Below are 21,037 nucleotides of genomic sequence, written 5' to 3'. Positions count from 1 at the left end.
GTACATTGATGCATGCCTGCTTCCTTGCGATTTCTTGTGGCAATAAAATGAAAGAAGAACCGTTACCAATCACATATTTATTTATTGCTACTTCCAACAAAAGAATTTTAATCAAAGCCCACCCCGACTGTTTTTCGAATTCGCCTAATTTATTCAATATAACTTCCACAGCGTTTTCATTGTACCAAGCTACCAAGTCCGTACTTGAATCGATAATTTCATTTGGCGTAGTGAAGTATTTACGATCAACAATATCCCCACCATTCAATTTTTTAATAAAATCCCCTGAAAATTTAAAATTAACTTCCAGGCAGAAAATTTGTTTTGAAATTTTGGAAATCTCACGTTTGAATGATGAAAAAGCATCGTCTAGAAACTATTGAAAACATTGTTAACATTCTGCCACTTTACCCTGGTGCTTCGTCGTTTCAAACCCGAGCCTATATGTTTATCACTCAACATCTTGATAATCACTTTGAAGCGTTTCAATTCCCCAATTTGTGTAATTATTATCTTTTTTTTCCCAACCGAAAATTTAATTTTTTTCATAGCTAAAACGCATTTCTTTATATGTTTATATGTTTATTAATAAATTGTATAGCTTGTTGGCAATATGATCCGAACAATTATCTTTGATGTGTAAAATGTATTTATCAATTTTTGGGAAAGTTTTTGGCTTTCTACTACGCAATCTTGATACAAAAAAGGATGAGGGAATCTTGAAAGGAAGAAAGTAATCAATTTGAAAATAAGTAACTCTATACATGGATATGTAGATCATGTATGTATTTATCAATTACCGACTTGATTTTTGGAAAATCAACCATTTGGATATTATTTATTGACATAACCCACCGATATTTTGTTCACAAAGTTAATTCTTGGTGTGATAAGTCGGTTTTGAAAGCTGAAAATAATGAAACTAACATTCCAATTCCACAGACCACGTCCCAATTCCACAGACCTTGCAATACCTCAGGGAACTACTAGAGAAAAATAATTTCAATAACATCGAAATCGATGAATTCGTTTCTCTTACCAATTTGTGTATGAAACAAAATCGTTTCCAGGTAGAAGGTTGCTTTTATGAACAACAGGAAGGAACGGCCATGGGAAATCCCCTCTCCCCCTACCTGGCAGACCTGTTCATGAGCAGATTCGAAATGGAAACTAAAGAAAAGTCAAAGTATTTTCCTAGGATTTGGCTAAGGTATGTGGATGATATTTTCGCGGTATTCGATACCAAAAAATCGAATATCGAGGACTTTGTTTCCTTTTTAAATAATAGATGTCCATCAATAAAATTCACGTATGAAGTAGAAAATAAGGAACAACTACCATTTCTTGACGTTTTGGTAATGAGGAGCAAAGATGGAGGGCTAGATAACGATATATTCAGAAAAGAAACAAGCACGTACAGTTATATTCCTGACAGTTCACATCACTGTGGACAGCACAAACGTGCTGGGTTGAATTTTTTGGTGCATCGTCTTTTGACATTCCCTCTAACATATGATAGGTTCACAAAAGAAAAACGTACAATACAGGAAATAGCAGCCACTAACGGTTTCCCGAGGGGTATTGTAGATGACATAATTAGGAAAAAGAAGTTTAGATTGAGAATGAACGAAATCTCGACTTTCAGAAAGGACAAAAACCAAGATAAATACATCTCAGTTCCATACCACCAATATACGAAGAACTTTGGAAAGATTTTCAAGGAACTAGGTATGAAGGTGGTTTTTAAAACAAGTCATACACTGCAGAACCTTTTGGGAAGTCCAAAAGACAAAGTCGAGAATTCGGAAAAGTCTGGAATTTACGAAATTGAATTGAAGGACTGCGATGCAAAATATTATGGACAGACAAAAAGATCTATTAAAGTGAGATATAAGGAACACATAGCACACTTAAAATATGGAAGACCTGAAAAATCAGCAGTCGCCCATCATATTTTGCAACAAAACCATTCCATAGACTTCAGTTCTTTAAGATTAGTTAGACAAGTTAATAACAACAGGCAACTAGATGCCTATGAGAGTGTGGAAATAAGTAAACATAATAATATTATGAATAACGACAACGGACCAATACCAAATAGCATACTATATAGCTTGTTGAAATAATATTTTTGGGTTTACTGATTACTACAAAAAGACACATTGTAAATATATTTAGATAGGCAATATTGTGAAACTAATTTTATATAGCTGAAAATTGTTCTATATATAGCTGTGATATTTAAATATACATAAGGACATATTGTAAATAATAGAAAGGCCAATTGTAAAATTAATTTAGGGTGGTACACTTGTATGGGTGGTATTACTGATTACCTACCTGTATGATGTACCTGATCAGTATAAGTAGCTTTAGTTTTGAGTAGTTATTAATTTTGTCTTCCTCTTGAAGATGATCACTTGGTGATCGAAACACGTGTCGAGGTGTAAAAATAACGATTTGGTGTTGGGAAAAAACTCCAGTAATATTCATTACTACACCAAAGGTTCCAAACAGTATATCACAAGTACCTTTGAATTAAATTAACCTGATGACAACATATTCTGTAGAATATGTCGTCATATGAATATGAATATCTGAGTATATCTGAGGCTGAATTCTTCTCATATGTGATAATGTTCGATTGAACACTTTGTTTTGAATGTCTAAATTATTCAACTGGTGCAGAACATTTTTCTTTTCCTCATATAAATGAATATCTTGACGTAATTGTTGGACACGTCTACCAAATTCCTCTACTTTACTTCTGTATTCTCTGAATGCCATTATATTACTAATTTTTGTTTACCAACAACGTACGGAACATCGTTTTTCTTCCAATCTCATATTAAATGTAACTGACCAATGGTGCACAATTATTCAAACACGAAAACGGCTACGTCAATGACGACGAAACGATAACGAATAGACGCACGCGAAACGATCGAAACTTATGCGAAACAACGTTTTGAAATGTCATTTGTTGAATACTTCGCTCCCCCCATTGCCCTCACGTTGAGTCCACAACGCGTAATCCCTCGACACTTTTCTGTCTCCTCTTTCTCCTGATGACGCTAACTTGGTTAACAAAGATACGAGACTTAGTGCCCTTTTGGCATGTTGAAATGCCAGACTTCTGTTAAACTGACATGTTTTTTCTTAAATGATGTATTTTGACGCACCCTGTACACTTCGACGCCATGTTTTTTCTTTTAATGATGTATTTAGCATGGTATACGGTATAGTATAGTATAGTATAGTATAGTATAGTATAGAGTATAGTATAATTTATTATGGTGGAGTATGGTATAGTACGGTATTAGGGGTAAAGCTTTAGATCTCATGATATCGTATCTTAGAAACAGAAAACAAAAAGTTTGCATTAAACATCAAACATAAGTTTTTTACTCTGACATAGCTGATATTCATAAAGGTGTGCTAGGTCCTTTATTGTTCATCATTTATATAAACGATTTTCCGGAAATTTAAAAAAATACCAGTACCAAACTTGTCAGTTATGCTGATGATTCCAATCTTGTTATACCTCTTGACTGCCATATGAATTTGGAAAGTGATGTATTGAATGTTGTTTCTACATCCTCAACATATTTCATTCAAAATGAACTTCTTTTGAATACAGCCAAAACTAATTGTATAGTTTCCAGAACAGTTAATAATTCTATCATTATTCCATAGTATGTGAACATGACATACTATGTCAAATTGATGACAAATTACACTTTGACGTGCATATTGAGCATCTTGCAAAAAAACTGGATAGCAAATGTTATGCAATTGAAATTTTGAGAAGTCACTTGAATACTGCTGCACTAAAAACAGCATACTATGGGACTGTATATCCTTCCCTCAAATATGGAGTTATGTTCTGGGGTGGAAGCACTAACTTGGAACGCAAAAACGTATAATAAAGAATATGCTTAACATGAACTTAATAAACTCCTATCGCGGAAATTTTGAAAGTAATAAATTACTTATTTTATATGGGATCTATATTTATGTTTGTATTATTTTCGTTTATGACAACAAAGAATAATCCATTATTCATGAAAACATTCACGAGTACTATACTAGGAACAATTCGAACCTCGTTCTTCCTAAACATAGACTACGAAATACAGAAAGAGGTCCACGCTATAGGGCCATCAAACTATATAATCATTTACCACTGACAATCAGAGAAGAAAAACAATTTATTTTATAGTGAATATTTGGAGGGAAAAGAAACTAATACAGAAAAGGAATTTTAAGTGACGAACTATAGCATATACGAAGTCATTTCGAATGACATAAAAACTGAATATTTTCTTTGTATGGCATGGACGGCGTAGTTTGATACGAGTTCTAATCATTATTTTCATGTGGGAGGTTTTATATGGTATTAACTAGTAAATTTATCAGATCCGGTCTGCTAGCTAATGGAAAATTTGAAAGTAATAAATTACTTATTTTATATGGGATCTATATTTATGTTTGTGTTATTTTCGTTTATGACAACAAAGAATAATCCATTATTCATGAAAACATTCACGAGTACTATACTAGGAACAATTCGAACCTCGTTCTTCCTAAACATAGATTACGAAATACAGAAACAGGTCCACGCTATAGGGCCATCAAACTATATAATCATTTACCACTGACAATCAGAGAAGAAGGCAGACGGCATACTTTCAAAATTCTAGTTTTCGATTTGTTGTGTAACATGGAACCCTATTCAATGCAAGAATTTTTTATGGCAACTTCATGACGATTGCAGAAAACAGAAGAAGGATAGATATTAGTATTAGCCATCAAAATTTTTATAATCCTAACAAATATAAACATGATATATGCGAGAGTTTATTTTCATTTTCATTATATTTTGATATCTATATATTTTAGACTAATGCGTTTATATCTGTGACATTTAGCTTTTTTTTTTCTCTATTTTTTTTCAATATTGAATTACACTAAAATGTACTCCCACGAATGTATAAACCTGTGATAATCTTTTGTTATCTTTTGTTGTATTTTAGTTATATATTTATACCTTACTGACTTAGGTTTTCATATATTCAATTTGAAAACTTCAATAAATCTATCTATCTATCTATTTTGAGACATCCCGTACACAGTCGTATTCCTAACCCTTCATTTTCAAACCAGCAACGCTACATTACTCCATAAACAATGATTTATTTTACAACACCTGCTTGCAATAGGAGCGTGAAACATCGATACCATCTCCATCTCACTTTGCCTCGATTACGTCACACGCGTCTCTCACTCTTACACACACATACACATCTTTACATTAAATATTATTTCCAAAATCTAAGTATATTTTCCTATCTTCAACATGATAATGACGATTACAACTTCCCTAACATTCTACGGAAATCAAAAAAAAAGCGGTCAAGCATATAAAATGAGACAATTTCGGTCCCGACAAAACTTACGCTATAAATACCCATCATTCGCAGTTACTTTCAATGTCTTACATTGGCGTAGAGGCTGAGGACAATGTCTACTACACGGACGATTCAGGTTCGATTCTCATAACTATAAACTTTTTTCCCCAGGGGGCCGAGGGTGGAGTACTAAGGGGGCTGATAGGTGAGGCGGAGTACTAAGGGGGCCGAGGGACGGAGATCCACGCTCTCCGATACTCATTCCATCCTGCGTCGATGACGTCACACGTTTCCCCCACTCCTGTTCGAACCAAAAATTGCAAAAAGTTTAGCTCCATAAGAAAATACATGGGATTTTGAGCTCGTACATACATTGTTCATCCACTGACGGTTGAATGAGAATAAAGGTAACTATTGTAGAAAACAGTACAATGGCCAAAGGAAATTCTTAGGAACTTTCACCCTTCTCGAGTTATACAGGGAAAACTGAAAATACTGTTTTTGGTTTGTTATTTCAGAAAATATAAAAAAATGAAAAAGTTTTATTTTATTCGGAATGTACTGAACAATGAATCTTTGACTAAACGTTGCGTTTCAACACGATCATCATCAACTTTTATTTTTGAATACGGACCTGTCTTTTATCACAAATATTGATAACGCAATAAAATCACAATTCGGTGGTATATTACACTTGATATTTTTCTAGCGTTTCACTTGTAATGAATAGCATCATCATGACAACAATCAAACAGAAAAACAATTTATTTTATAGTGAATATTTGGAGGGAAAAGAAACTAATACAGAAAAGGAATTCTAAGTGACGAACTATAGTATATACGAAGTATATACTCTCAAAATACATTACTCAAAATACATTTTCATATATTATATTTGTCAATTGAACTACTCATAATTAAGACATTCGGGGACAGCGATGCAAAAAATTTCATTTTCAGTTGCAATTGACCAAAGTTTTATATCAATTCTTTTTGTGTTTTATAGTTTTGAATTTTTGTTAAAAAATGCAGAACACATTTTATATTACATAAAACTTTTGTTTTCAGGTATGGTATACAGAAGACCCATTTAAAAAAAAATACATTCAATTGTACACTGAAGGATGGTTTCGCCATTTCAGACAAAAGCGTAGAGAAAACAGAAAAATGAAACTTTTTCGACTGTTATTCAGGTATATCCGATGAACGTTCTTTGTTTAGTTACTGATGTTACTTTTGATCAAAATAATCAAGTAATTTTTTTCACCAATATTGATATTTGTTTTTTTGTATATAGTATGATTATTAACTTTATTCATTTTCACATTGATGATTTTTGTTGGACCATTGTTATTTTTGACATGTGATATACAGGGTGTTTGGTAGCTGGGTGCAAACCTTTAAGAGGGTGATACACTAGCCCATGTAGAACATATTCATACAAACATTTTTATTTACTAGCGCGTTTTTTATTTTTAAGGGAACTTTTACGATTTTTAGTACAAAACCCCAAAATTGGTCAATTAAATGCTAATAACTTCGAATCTTAATAGAAATGTCCGGTTTTTTAAATTTATTTTAGTAGTCTTATGTGTCCCCAATCGTACTAAAGTAGTTTGAAGCACCGTTGTGTCCAAAAAAGTTATGTACAGAGCATTTAAACTTTACAAAAAAAGGAAGAAAATAAAAAATCTGACCTTGGATGCCAATTAAAAAAATAAATGAAATACATACAGGTGTTCAGACACCTTCAAAAACATGCTTAGTTATTGCTCTTTCGTTTGAGGTATCATTTACCTAGCTAAAAACTTTTTTAATTAGGGTACCTGTACCAGTTAAAGGTCGTAAATATGGATATTTGAAAAATTAAAAAAAAAAGTAATTTAATTGAAATTCAGCTCAAAAACCTTTAAACGAAAATCCTAAAGCAATATGCGATATTATTTTTAGACTTACATGGAATAATGAGAAACTTAGCCCAACTTGAAAGAAGAGAAAACTGAACAAAGGCCGGTGGCATTTAACAACAAAGAATTTGACCTGAAGCTAGTCATTAATTGGAATGCATTCTGTTGTTATGATTTAGACCTTATGCTAGGACCATAAACTTGCTTTTGAGTTTATCAATTTTTAGGTACCTGAGTTGAGTAAACATCTTGGACCCCTCGCCGGGTCGGTCTGGTTGGCCAAACAAGTTCTCTAGTCACTGCTGTATCCTTTCGAATTGCGAGTAGACGTTGGTTTTGTGTTCCCCATTTTTGTAATCCACCGTGTTCAGTTGTAGCCTTTCGCTCCTGCAAGTGTTGTTTATTTTGGACTATCGAACTTTTTGTTGTGTGTGCTGCCATGGCTGAGTTTACGAGTCATGAACAAGCCCATATCATTTTTATGTATGGCAGAGCTGATGGTAACGCATCTCTGGCACGACGTTTGTACCAAGAACGTTACCCGAACCGCAGGTAAATTAATTTCTAATTGTAGCCGTAGTAAAATTTTGCCATTTTCACCTTCAAAAGACATTAAAAATGAGTTATTTTATTGCAGGGTGTCTAACGTCCGTGTGTTTTCCAACACATATCGTAGGCTGTCTGAATCTGGTATTCATCATGCTGAACCTGCAGTAAATCCAGGAAGACATAATGTCAATGTTGAGGAGCAAATTCTCGCAGCCTTCGAAGCGGATCCTACCACCAGCATCAGAGTTGTAGCGAGAGATTTAAACCTTTCGATATGGAAAGTGTGGAGTACGATGCACAACGAAAAGAAATATCAGTTTCACGGCACGGGTGTGCAAGGCTTGGAGGAAGTGGTGTTCATTTCGAGCAGCTATTTCGTACTGCCCCAACGCTCTATCGATTGCACTTGGATTTTCATTGTAATCTCCTACAGCACTATCATACATTCCTTCAGCTTCACTACCGTAACCACTATCGAGAGTCATTTTCGTTTTCACGTGGTCAATTTCAGATATTGTTTGTGTTTGTTGAAAACAAATATTTCTTCACAAAAGGCTCTTTCAATACAATGTCAGTGTGCTTGTTTTCCATAAGATTCTATACAAAATCAACGTTTTCTATCCAACTGTTGTGTTTGTTATCCAAACATCCAAACCCAATATATATATATATATATATATATATATATATATATATATATATATATATATATATATATATATATATATTGTAGTATATATATATATATATATATATATATATATATATATATATATATATATATATATATATATATATAACAGGATTTGCAGTTTTCTGCAATTGTTTTTGTGATTAGTGAGTGCACCCTGCATATCTTCTGGCATAAAGGTGGGGGATTAGTAATGTTAACTTCGATGATTTTGAATAACTCTGTAGTCCAATTGGGTGTGACTCTTGTCGAAACATGTTTTGCCTTACTGATTCGCACAACATCGCCGACTTTGAATTTTCACGGCCCAGCTATTGCAACGTCCTAACGTCCAACGTTCAGCCGTAGAAGCTTTAGTGATGCTGTACGTATTGTAGTGATTCATTCCATGTTTTTTCATCAAAGTTTGAAATTCTTTGTTGTAAAATTTTGTCCCTTGATCGGTTTGTAGATTTTTGGACGTTTCATATTTCAAAATATCCGAAAATATTTTGGTGATATCTTCTTCCGTTTTCGATTTCAGCGGTCGAGCCCACACGAATTTCGAAAAACATTCTATGACGACTAGAATGAGTTCAAAATTTCGATTTTGGTGAGCGTACGATCTCATATCAGCCAATTCTATCTGCTATCAATCATCCAGTCCCTTGATAATGGCACGGCGTCGAGAAAAATGTTTTCTAATGGGTTTATGCAGTTCACGGACAAGTTGAATTTTGTCCTTTAAAGCCATAACTACTGTGCATAATGCTGTAGAACAATTTCATTAATTACATTCGAGAAAAGTTTCTCTCTATTTCATCGGTTAAAATATTAGTTTGCTGCATAGATTGCAAAATATTGGCATTGGCGTTTTTACGTTCGGTTCGTTCGATATCGAATTCATATTGACGTTTGAATTTTTCATGCAACTTTTAAAACTGTTCCTTATCATTTTGAGTCGCTTGAGAGAAATCGGCCTTAACTGTTTGATTTTTTATCGAATTCAATACCTTACCTAATAACCTTATTTTTTATGAGTGTTTTCAGATTTTGCATATCATTGCATACTTTTTTCGTAAACTCAATCATTTTCCCATAAAAGTTAGTCTATTTCTTCTTATGAAAGTAGTGAGGTATTTCTCAACTTCATTCACATACTTTCTGTTTATTGCATCTGATGCGTTCATAGGTCTCTTCATATTACTCAATTTAAAATATCAAGATGAATGTTTCCATCGAGTGTATGTAGCAAATCTCCACTGATGATGTTGCAGGATGCTTTAGCTTCCTATTGGAGCTACGCCCAAACTTGTCGATAGTCATGATAATAATGTGACACATACCTACATGACTCTAGTAATATGCATTTTTTTCTATGCAGTTTACGCAGCTTAAATGACAGTTTCAGCGCGTTGCAGTTTTGCGAAGTTTTTCATGCGATTACTGCGCCAGAAATGAACGCCTTATCGCGCTATATTTTTGATATTTTTTTTTGGATTGCAATGCAAACATATGGGTTTATGAAAGAAATGGTGTTTAAAAATGAATTATTTTTGATGCTATTAAAATATCTAAAATGACCGTTTCAACGCATTGAAATTTTTCGAATATTTCAATGCGTTTTTCGTGACAAAAATTAATGCTTTATCGAATCATATTTTTGATCAACAGATAAAAAATACATCTCATATTGAATTATTTATTACTGAATAATGTTGGCTTCTCTGAGTTCATTGAATATATCTGTAATTTCATTGTCGTGAGAAGAAGAATTTTCAGCAACTTTCGAAACTATAAACATCTTCAATCTGTCGCATATCTCGTTCGGATCGTTCCAGTACACATACTCGAAGGGCCTCTCATTATATATCCAACGATGAGTGTCGATGGCGTTCGTCTGTAGAATGCTGGAACCAACAACATCATTGCTCACTAGATTATCGTTACCCTTACTAAGTGTTTAAATAAGGAACATGGGTCTAATTATATCAGACCATTTCCATTTTTGAGTTCCCTTCATGGATCGTCTGCCATTCAGGTGGGCTTGTGTTTATAATACGCTTATACGTTTATAATAAGCTTGATCCTCTGGTAGTCTTCAGGTTCATCGAAAAAGAGTAAATAAAGACTCCCGGTTCCATTTTTGAGTTCCCTTCATGGATCCTCTGTCATTCAGGTGTACTTCAGTTTCCTCTAAAAGACGTTTATAATAGGCTTGATCCTCTAGTAGTCTTCAGGTTCATCGAGAAAGAGTAAATTATAAAGTCCCGGAGTCCTTCAGTTGTAATACTTCCGTTTGTCAAAGTATTGACTTTGAAAAAACTTGACTTTTGGTAAAAAGTATATTGATACTTTTTACCGAGGATCCATTATGACGAAGACTCGCCATAAACTGGTCCGTTTATTTTATCGATTGAATTGTCATTAGCCCAGTGTTTCATTACATATTTATATGATATTCGTGGATATTACTCCAGGTACTCCATCATACTCTCCTCTGAAATATTTTCTATTGATCAAAGGTTCTATCTTCATTTCGTCTTTCTTATCCTTCTTCTTGACACCACCACGTCTCAACTGGCTCACCGTTTTTATTTAGAGATTTCAGCTATGTCCTGAAATGGTCTCGAAATAGGTTGAAAAAACTTTTACAACAACTCATCCTCTTCAGACTTTCCCAATTTCTGAGCTACATACTAATTTCTTATGCTTTTTAAAATTCGTTCGCAATTCTTTACCGAGCAATTTCATATTGACAAATAACGTTTCCATCTCTATTCACACACACTTATATACTTGTCGAAGCCTTTTCGATATCGCTCTGACATTCCTTGACAATGATGCAAGTTCCATACTTGTCGCGCCAACATTTGGCACATATTCACTTGAATTCATCGAAAGACATGTCAGGAAAGACATTTTCATCGAAAACAATGATTCAATTGAATTTCGTCTTGCTTGAGCAATACAAGCATGTTGCAATTGTCGCTCATCAATTGTTTGGGTATTTGAAATACGTCTGACACAGATAGATGACATCAATGTCCGTATGTTGGCACATGGAATAATCACGAATTTTCTGCTGAGCATCGCAGGCTACATGATTGAATACGAATATGGAATTTTGCTTAGCCGCCTCTTCGTTGTTATAAAATGGAGAATAACCGACTCCTTGGGTTTTTTCCAATATCTCTCGAAGTAGCTGATACCTTTGAGTACACGTAGACTTTTTCAAATTTGGCTCCATTCCGATGAAATAAAATTGATAATGTTTTGTTGGTGTTTCCACACTCTGATGGACCACCTATAACGGCGCGAAAGGAATTGGGCAACAACTTGCTGTGTTTATTTCGATACTTGACATCATCATCCCAAGTTGTCTATGGGTAATGTATTGTCTAGCGGAACGATCCTCATGTTCTGATCGGTGTTTGGGAGATTGACGTCATTCATCATTCCTAATTTTGACTTATCACGGAGGAGGTATCGTCAATACGTCAATCAATAATCTACCATTCGAATTACACTTACCTGGCTGTCAGTATTGCGGTCTTGGTACGAAACTACAAGAACATCTTGCACGAGGTGATCCTGGTATTAATCCATTATATTCTACTTGTAAACAGCACGACTGGGCATATTTACAAGATGCGTCTCTTGATGCTAGACGTCGAGCTCATAAAGCTCTCGAAGAAAAGGCGTGGTAACGAGTGAAATCTAAAGACGCAACATTTGGTGGAAAGGCGAGCGCTCTATTCGTCACCGGAGTGATGAAGTCCAAACGCACATTAGTAATGAGAAGTGTTAAATCAATCAAAGCAAAATGCTGCGTTGAAATTTCCATGACCGTCCATAAAGCAGGAGGACGTAAGAAGATACGTGTACCGAAAATTATTCCATTTGAAGCAAAATCTGGAGGAATCCTTCCACTCATACCCATATTTGCAGGCCTTTCAGCTTTGGATTCGTTGGCAGGGGGAGCGAGCGCCATCGCAAAAATCGTTATAGATGCAAAAAATACCAAAAAGAAACTCGAAGAGAATCAATGTCATAATAAAACTAAGGAACATTTGGGTTCCGGTTTGTACCTATGCAAAACACCTAGAGAATTTGGTCTGTTTCTGAACATAAACGGAAAGGACGAGGTCTTGATTTGAAAAAGCAAAAAATACTACTGAAGCTGCCCCATAGAGCATTATGTGACTCGAAAATTCAAAAATGTGCCCATCAATTGAAAATATCACATTTTCGTTAAGGCTTTATGCGTGACACGTTGCCAACTTGTGGTCTTCGGATGGCTTACATTGAAAACGGCAATGCTGTACAATGTTTTGATAGTTTCGAAAATCTCAAGTCTACAATGGAATTAGGACGATATTTCGAAAGGGGTATGATAACGATTACATATGACAAAGATCGATATGAAAATTTTGACCAAAGTAAGTGCAAACATCTGTGTCTACAGTTTCTACTTCATAATGCATGCAAACATGCTTAGAAATAAATCCTTGCGGGATTTAACCGATGCTGAATTGAAAACTCTATCGATTGACTATTTGATTAAGAATGCTGAACACTGAGGATTATTAGATGTTTGGCATACATTACCAAATGACTATCAAAATCGATTCGCTTTGCAGATTCGTTTACCATTTTCCATCCATTATCGACATGAGGTGCCACCTCATGCTGCATCATCATCACAAAAAGCAATGTATTTATGGTCCTGTTAGCTCACAAAGAGAATGTTATTATTGTAGAAATAAATTATTCAAAATATTGTTGTTTGTGATCATTATTTAAGGTGTGTACATGTGGGAAATGTATCAGTCATGTTTATGATATTAACTCTAACGAGTTGTTCTTCGACACTTTATATCGATTTCAATCCACACATTTGATTGGATTCCGATTCAGCTGAGCTTTGAGTTTTCATTCGTACAACAGTTTACCGAACATTGAAGAAGGTACGAAATTATATTATTACGAAAACGGCTACAAAACTAAACAAAAAAGTATCGATATCACTTCTGAATCTTACGAAATTGGTGATATTGAAGTTTCAATGACAAATATATTTTGCATAAAACGTAAAAGGAAAATCTCCAAGAATTTTTCTATCTCAAACCTAACGATAATACGCTGACCAATCAAGTATTCAACATTTTCCGAAAACTACAAAACGATGGATACCTACATAGAAAAGGTAGAATGGCGGACCTACTAGTCCGGATGTCAAATCTTTTTTAAACAATGTAACATTTCAATAACAATTGAAATCAACATTTATCAACAACTATTAGTTGTTGTTGAATGATGAATGTTCCGTTGATGAATAGTTGAAAACAACTATTCATCAGCGGAAAAGTTGCGAGGATTAAAGAAGATGCTCGGGTGACCTTCGTTAATAATGCTAGTGCTTTCATATTTCAATCTGCTACCTATGGGCAGAATGGTGAATGATTGGAAGCAGTTCGTGAAGTTGGAGTTGTTGGTACTGTCAGATGTTCTCTCATTACATCAATGGATCAAATTATCCAATAGCCTAGGGACCATTAACGTTTAAGATGCTCATACCCATCAAACATTTTTTGAATATTTTCAATGATTATGGCAAACACAGCATCCGATTAGTACCAGCTGGAGATGATAGCAACTGTTTCAAAATAGATGGGATTTCTGGAACAGTAACATAAAAGATGGAAGTTGAGCTGAACTTTGAAAATATCGAAATCGAAGTCAAACGAATATTTCCCCATGATCAAATTGAATTGCAACTTTTGAAAACTTCGATAGCTTTTAGGATTGGAATTCAATGTAGTAACTTTTTTCAACTGCCAAATCACCATTTCCCTATTTGAGTGAAGAAGATCGCCGTACCGCCTGTTACTTGAAACGAAACGTTCACGAATTGAGATATTTCTCTGGCTTTGTGAAAAGTAATCAATTATATGCCATCCTCATTGAAAATCTACAAGGTATAGTTTATATGCGAGGACATCAAAAATGTGACTATCTAACTGAGAAATTTCACAAGTTGGATATACCTACAAGCGTTGTGAATTTGAAGGACTATGACAATACGACATGGATGGTTCCAACATTCGACGACAACAACAACAACAACAACAAAGGTGTCTCACCTTGTATGCATCACATTCACAACCGGCTTCATAGTATACTACTAAAATGAAATGATTAATAAATTTCAATTCAAAATGTTTCATTCTTTTTTATCACCTAACCTCACACATGATGATGGTGAAAACAAAAAAAAAAACAGCTACAAGAAAACGTTTTGAAATCCCGCCATACTCCCCTATGCCGCGTCCCCCACCCCTTATTTTCCACCTAACATTTGACAAATGTCAAAGGCAGCCATATTTTTTCTTTAACGCTGCAGACACTTTGTATACCTTGATAGCAGCTATGTTTTTTCTCTAACGCCGGCAATCATATTTTTATTTTTTTTACGCTGCACACACCTTGTACAACTCGATGGCAGCCATATTTTTTCACTTAAACACCATTTTTTTCTTTAACGCTGTATACACCCTGTATACCTCGATGAAATCATATACCCCAAATCTTTACAGCTTCATGAGGTTGAGGTAGTCCTCCAGTAAGTTGACGCTTCATACTCAAAAAAGCAACACATCATGAGTTTTATTCCTTAGATTTTATATATCTTTTTACCCTTCCCATTCCCTCCACCTATCCCTATAATTACCATTTAGTTTCATCGAAACTGCATTGCGTTGATTTGAATAGTTATTAATTTCCCTTTGTGGCATATTATTGTGTTTACCTCCAAGTTGGTATATGCCTGGCAAAAATTTCAAATTGTTGGCAAACGAACATTTCCCCTCCTTTTAAGTTATATGAATTCTAAATATGATTCCTAGTATATTTTTCACTCCACACTGTGACACATTCTCAATTATTTTCAGGTATATCTTCGGAAGTTTTAATGTTATTACATTTTTCATTACTACTCAGTTGTTACACCCTGTATACTCAATTTATAAATTTCAGTTCATGACTGTAGATCCAAATTGTATTCTGGAAACCCACAAACTATTTTTCTCAAATTGTTAGTTGATTCAGTTGCTACATCCATTCTTTTCACATTTTCTCATATGGTTTATCCTATGATTTCATTTTTCTTTTCTGAAACTAATCATAATTTACTGATGAGAAAACTCAATAAGCACAGCTTTTGAAATATTTAAGAATTTGTAACTATCAGATAACAAGATTATCTTTTTCGAATTCGATAGAGGCCTTTCGCGACTCGTGTGTGGAGTTAACAATTTGTTGTTTATGGTTATTACATAAATCACAACGCTTCGAAACAAATGCAACATAATTATATATCAGACTAATTTTTGATACAATTCCAGCCTTTATTTTCCAGCAGTTGGCCCAGATTGAGTATTTGCTTGGTGTAAAATATATCGCGTCCATCCTTTTCTGCGACAAGAATGTTACGCACTATCTCTCAATGATTTTGTGATTTTCGCAAAATCAAATGAAACCACTTTCTCTTATAATAAAATGACAAAAAACCTTTTGTACAATCTGAAGTTTGGTGTTGTTACGCTCTATCTCTCACTAATTTTGTGATTTTCGCACAATCAAATGAAACCACTTTCTCTTATAATAAAATGACGAAAAATCGTTTGTACAATCTAAAGTTTGGTGTGTACACAAACAACATGAGTGACTAACTGAGCTCGTCATGTTACCTGGTTTTTAGTTTTTTCACTATGACCGTGGCAATAATGTAAACTTCCTAGAAAATTCTACAAATAGACAATAATTTACATTGAAAACTTCTGGCATAATAATTAAATTTATTGTCTGATAGTTTTTTCCATAACTGATAACAAAAAAAAACAAATAAGTTGCATAATAGTTCCATATGTTTATTAACGTTTTTTTTTTCGATACAATTTATAGAATTTTTTGGAAAAAATATTCCGTAGGAATCTCTTGCCTATGTTGATATGAAAAAATCTGAAGGAAATCATATTCTTCGCAATTTTGAATACTGAATTTGTAACAGAAACTCGAAATTATGAAAAAAATATTGTTCTGATACGTTGATATTGAACTTAACAGAAATAAGTTCTACAAATTTCAGTTGATCGACTTGACTGTTTATGATTTCCTGAAGTAATTTAACAGACAAATATATGAATATGAAAATGTATTTTGAGTAAAATGCACAAAACATTTTCATTTCAAATTAGAGCATTGCCAAATTGACTTTTGCGAGATGAAACATACGTTGAACTTCTTCGTTAGCGGTTCAAAATCACTACATATTCAAAATGATCTTTGGATAGTCCCTATTTGATATCTTTCTAAAAAATGGAATACTCAATTTGGTTTTGAGTTACCTATTGTTTTGAGATCTCCCAAGTTATCCACCCCTTGACATCAGTGGAAAGTTATCACAATATCGAAATATCTACCGCCTAAACTTATTCGCTGTCTCGATGAAAATATATTGAGCAGAGTTAGCGAATGAATTTTGTTGCTGGGTGTCAACAAAACCCAACTACTGTGATTCAAGTAACCCTTATCATCTCATCTAAAAAACTTCGCGTTGTTTGTCCGTCTGTTTGTGAAGTGTAACAAAAGCTACGTACCCAGGGGTTCTGAGAAAGATGGTGAAGGCTACTGGTAGCTCCACAGCATTTGATAACAAATTTTCAACAAAAACTATTTTCTAAACCTTCTTTCACGCCTTTTGTTGATGTTTCAGAAATCATTTTTTCACATTTCTCATCACTGCAATTCAAAACTGGCTTATTATTGATGTGAAAAATGTATCACTATTGGGTATCATATTGTAACAAATCTGAAGCCGTCCCTGACCGATATGCCAGCCAGTGAACAAACACATGACATCACCGCAAAAGGAATGCAGTCGGCAATCGCCGGTAAAACTCGAGTATCGAACCGACTACAGATTTCGAGAAAAAACCGTTACACTATATAAGTCCGGCTTCCCGACCCATGGGGGAGTTCAGAAAGTGAATCGAACAGTTAAACAAGGAATTCAAATAGTGGAAATACATTAGCGTTAATTGCTGCGTATTGAATATAAATTAGTTTGCGATTAGTGAAATAGTAAATTCGTTAATTTGTTACAACTGGTGATCTCAGAAGTGGATTTGTAAAATAAATCTGTGAGCGCTTGGTGGACAAACTTTCTATTGCGGTGAAATTGACATAAGACATATTTGTTCTCGCAGAGACCCTGGTGATTCGTTGTGTTTCGCGAAGTGGACAGTATCAAACTACTGAAACATAAATTGATAGACCTTTCCCACGAAAAATAGACTTGTGAAAGTAAATAAGCGTTTCGGAATCGATTAAAATAAGTGGACATATACAGTTTGTGGAAAATAGACAATATGAGACAAAATATGTTCGAGGAAAATGCGCCTAGTGGACTTGAAAGTTGCCGCATTGAAGCAAGAATTGGAGAAGAGGAAGCTAGATTGTTCTGGAAAGGAATCAGTACTCCAGATGAGACTGTGGGATAGCTTGACTGAATCAGGAGAAAATCCTGACATATATATTCAAGTTTCTGGGGGTGATTTGAGTTCAATAATAAGCAAACTCGATGAGAATACCAAATAGCTGAAAGATGAACTTCAACAAACTTCGGTAAGTCTGGAGGAGAAGCTTCTGGAAAATTCTAAGAGTTTGGAAGATGAGGTTCAAAGATGAATCTGTTTTTAAAAATCTGTTTTTTAAATCTGTTTTTAAAATCTGTTTTTCCGTTAATCAGCTGTCGCCCCCATACGAACGACAACTCTCAGAAGTTGAGAAACTTGTGCAAGCTAAGGACTAACGAGGTATTACCTTTCAACGTGTGATTCCTAACACAACAAAATTCAAAGTGCCTGGAGAAGAAGCTTTTAGAAAATGCAGAAGGCTTAAAGAACTTTGTTGTGTGGCGAGTCTACTCGAAGAAAGGATATGAACCATCGAGACAGAGATAGACAAAATCAGAGAGGAAATCAAAGGGGAGATCAAATATGAAATGGGGGCAGAAATGAAGAGTATGGAAAAAAATTAGGCGATGAAATCAAAGCCGGATTTGAGGCAGAAATCAGTTAAATGAAGGAAATAATTAGCAAGGTGCCAAACCAAATTGTTAATTCTGCCCACACCACAGAAACTGTTACCGAAAACTCAATTCCGGAAATGAAAATGTCAAAGGCAGTTTTGAACCAGGAAAGCTCTCTATGAAGCCGCCCCAGTTCTATGGAAAAACTTCTTGGGCAAATTACCGCCGACAATTCGAAGCTGCAGCCAGACCGGATGGATGGAATGCAGGAGAAAAGACGGTGGCATCAACACTGTTGTTGCGTGGAGAAGCAACGAATATTTTGTAAACTCTTCACGGCCCAAGAACAGGAAGACTATGACCAACTTATAAAGCATCTTGAGCTACGGTATGGACAGGCACACCTAGAGCACGTTTACCATTCACAGCTGAAGAACCGCTACCAGAAATCAGTGGAATCTCTACAGAAATTTGAAGCCGATATTGCTCGATTGGTTCGTCTGGCATGATCTGCTACACCGGAAAATGTAATGGAGCGGTAAGCAGTTCAGGCATTCTTGGACGGACTTCGCGACCAAGACACAAGGCAGGCCTTGACACTAGCTCATCCCAAGCATCTCGTGGATGCATTGGCTAGCACCCTGGAGTTTGAGGCTGCAAAACAATCATGCAAGAGCCAAGGCAAAGTTCGAACTATCGAGGAAGATGGACAGATACCTGCAGATATTGAGTCCACCAAGGAAGTAAATGAAAGAAATGTTGCCTGAGAGAAAACAAATAAGATGCTGGAACTGTGGGAAAATTGGGCATGTGCGTAGCAAATGTCCAGCATTCAAAGAACCAACAATCAACCAGGAAAACTAGAGGTGGTCGACCTGTACCCAGCAATCCCCCGTAAAAAACGCATATGTTGCCATTCTCCATCGACAAGACAAAGGTGTTTTCATAGACGGCCTCATCAATAATGAGCCTTGCACCATGCTGATAGATACAAGTGCGATGAGATCCATTTTTTGTGCCAACCTTCACCAAAACACTGGCAAGAATTGAACCGTCAAGTTGGAAGCTACGCACCGCAAAAAATCGACACTGGGATTAAATCATCTAAGAGAACAATTTGTTCAGGCCAGTCTCAACACCCTACACAGTAGGTTAATGGACTGACACCTATCAGAAAACAACTACTCCCCTGGCTAATACCACAAAGGGCGTTGGATTATATTCGACAAGTGTCAGTGCAGGATTCTTCACAAAAGTTTTTCCTGCATATGCTGTTGGCGATACAACTACCGCAATAGATTTTCAATTATTGGAACACACTTGCAGACCGGTTTCGGGCTGTTTGGCCACTCGTCAGTGCAAGGTAGTGTATATCATCAACATAAAGTCGATGATTTCCGATAATTGAAAATCGAATTCCGTCAGAGTATCATTCCTCGAACTAAGCTGAAGACTACAACAAACAACAGGTTTGTCGTCGCCCCATCTGCCTGTGAACGAGGTAACCAACTGCATATCCGAAATTTGCCCAATTCCTCGTATAAGGAAAGAAATCTTTCACGTATAGTCAGTTGGCATACTTGAAGACTGGCTATAAATCAAATTATCTAAGAGAACAATTTGTTCAGGCCAGTGTTGAGACTGGCCTGAACAAATATGATTTGATTTATAGCCAGTCTTGAAGTATGCCCACTGCCTATATGTGAGAAGTTTTCTTTTCCTATACGAGGAATTAGGAAAATTTCGAATATGCGGTTGGTTACCTCGTTTACAGGCAGATGGGGCGATCACAAACCTGTTGTTTGTTGTCCGCTTCAGCCTAGTTCGAGGAATGATACTCTGAAGGAATTCGATTTCAAATTATCGAAAATCATCGAATTTTTACTGATGATAGACACTACATTGCACTGACGAGTCGCCGAACAGCCCGAAACCGGTCTGCAAGTGTGTTCCAATAATTGAAAATATATTTCGGCAGTTGTATCGCCAACAGCATATGCAGGAAAAATTTCTGTGAAGAATCCTGCACTGACACCTGTCGGATATAATCCAACGCCCTTCGTGGTATTAGCCAGGGAAGTAGTTGTTTTCTGATAGGTGTCACTCCATTAACCTATTGTGTAGGGTGTTGATACTGGCCTGAACGAATTGTTCTCTTAGATGATTTGATTTATAGCCAGTCTTCAAGTATGCCCACTGACTATACGTGAAAGACACTGGGATTGCCCGACCAATCCGACAATCAACTAGAACACTCCCTCTTGCCAAGAAAGAAGAGGCAGACGAGATAGTTAACGGTATGGAAAGAGAAAGAGTCATTGAACCTTCTGACAGCCCCTGGTCTTCCCCAGTCGTATAAATGAAGAAGAAGGACAGCTCGACAAGGTTCTGCGTGGATTATCGCCAA

At 35.5% G+C, this 21,037-nt stretch overlaps 2 protein-coding genes across 6 annotated transcripts in view; one reads left to right on the top strand and one right to left on the bottom strand.

The window, feature by feature from the left end:
• LOC111508414 (uncharacterized) overlaps positions 1-21,037 on the bottom strand; it is a 546,485-nt gene that overhangs the window by 180,844 nt on the left and 344,604 nt on the right. The window lies entirely within an intron of this gene.
• LOC111510017 (uncharacterized) lies at positions 5,083-8,518 on the top strand. Of its 2 annotated transcripts, XR_012466477.1 has the most exons (4): positions 5,083-5,818; positions 6,480-6,604; positions 7,546-7,870; positions 7,956-8,518. XR_012466477.1 is itself a non-coding variant. In XM_074179167.1 (3 exons), the coding sequence occupies exons 2-3, from the start codon at positions 7,758-7,760 to the stop codon at positions 8,458-8,460; spliced, it is 618 nt and encodes a 205-aa protein (XP_074035268.1). In that variant the 5' UTR covers positions 5,091-5,818; positions 6,480-7,757; the 3' UTR covers positions 8,461-8,518. The 2 variants fall into 2 exon arrangements, 1 of the variants encoding a protein (XP_074035268.1); XM_074179167.1 differs by having other exon boundaries at positions 5,091-5,818; positions 6,480-7,870.

This window comes from Leptinotarsa decemlineata, unplaced genomic scaffold (assembly GCF_025532065.1).
Source record: "Leptinotarsa decemlineata unplaced genomic scaffold, Ldec_3_MD MMD2_tig00004433_RagTag_RagTag, whole genome shotgun sequence".
NCBI classification, from domain to species: Eukaryota; Metazoa; Arthropoda; class Insecta; order Coleoptera; family Chrysomelidae; genus Leptinotarsa; species Leptinotarsa decemlineata.
Note: the sequence above shows the minus strand (reverse complement) of the source record. Positions and strands in the feature narration are given on the sequence as shown.

Coding starts and splice junctions, on each gene's coding strand:
- LOC111510017 (XM_074179167.1), top strand. CDS start 7,758: ATGGCTGAGTTTACGAGTCATGAACAAGCCCATATCATTTTTATGTAT. Junction 7,871..7,955: donor GAACGTTACCCGAACCGCAG/GTAAATTAATTT, acceptor ATTTTATTGCAG/GGTGTCTAACGTCCGTGTGT.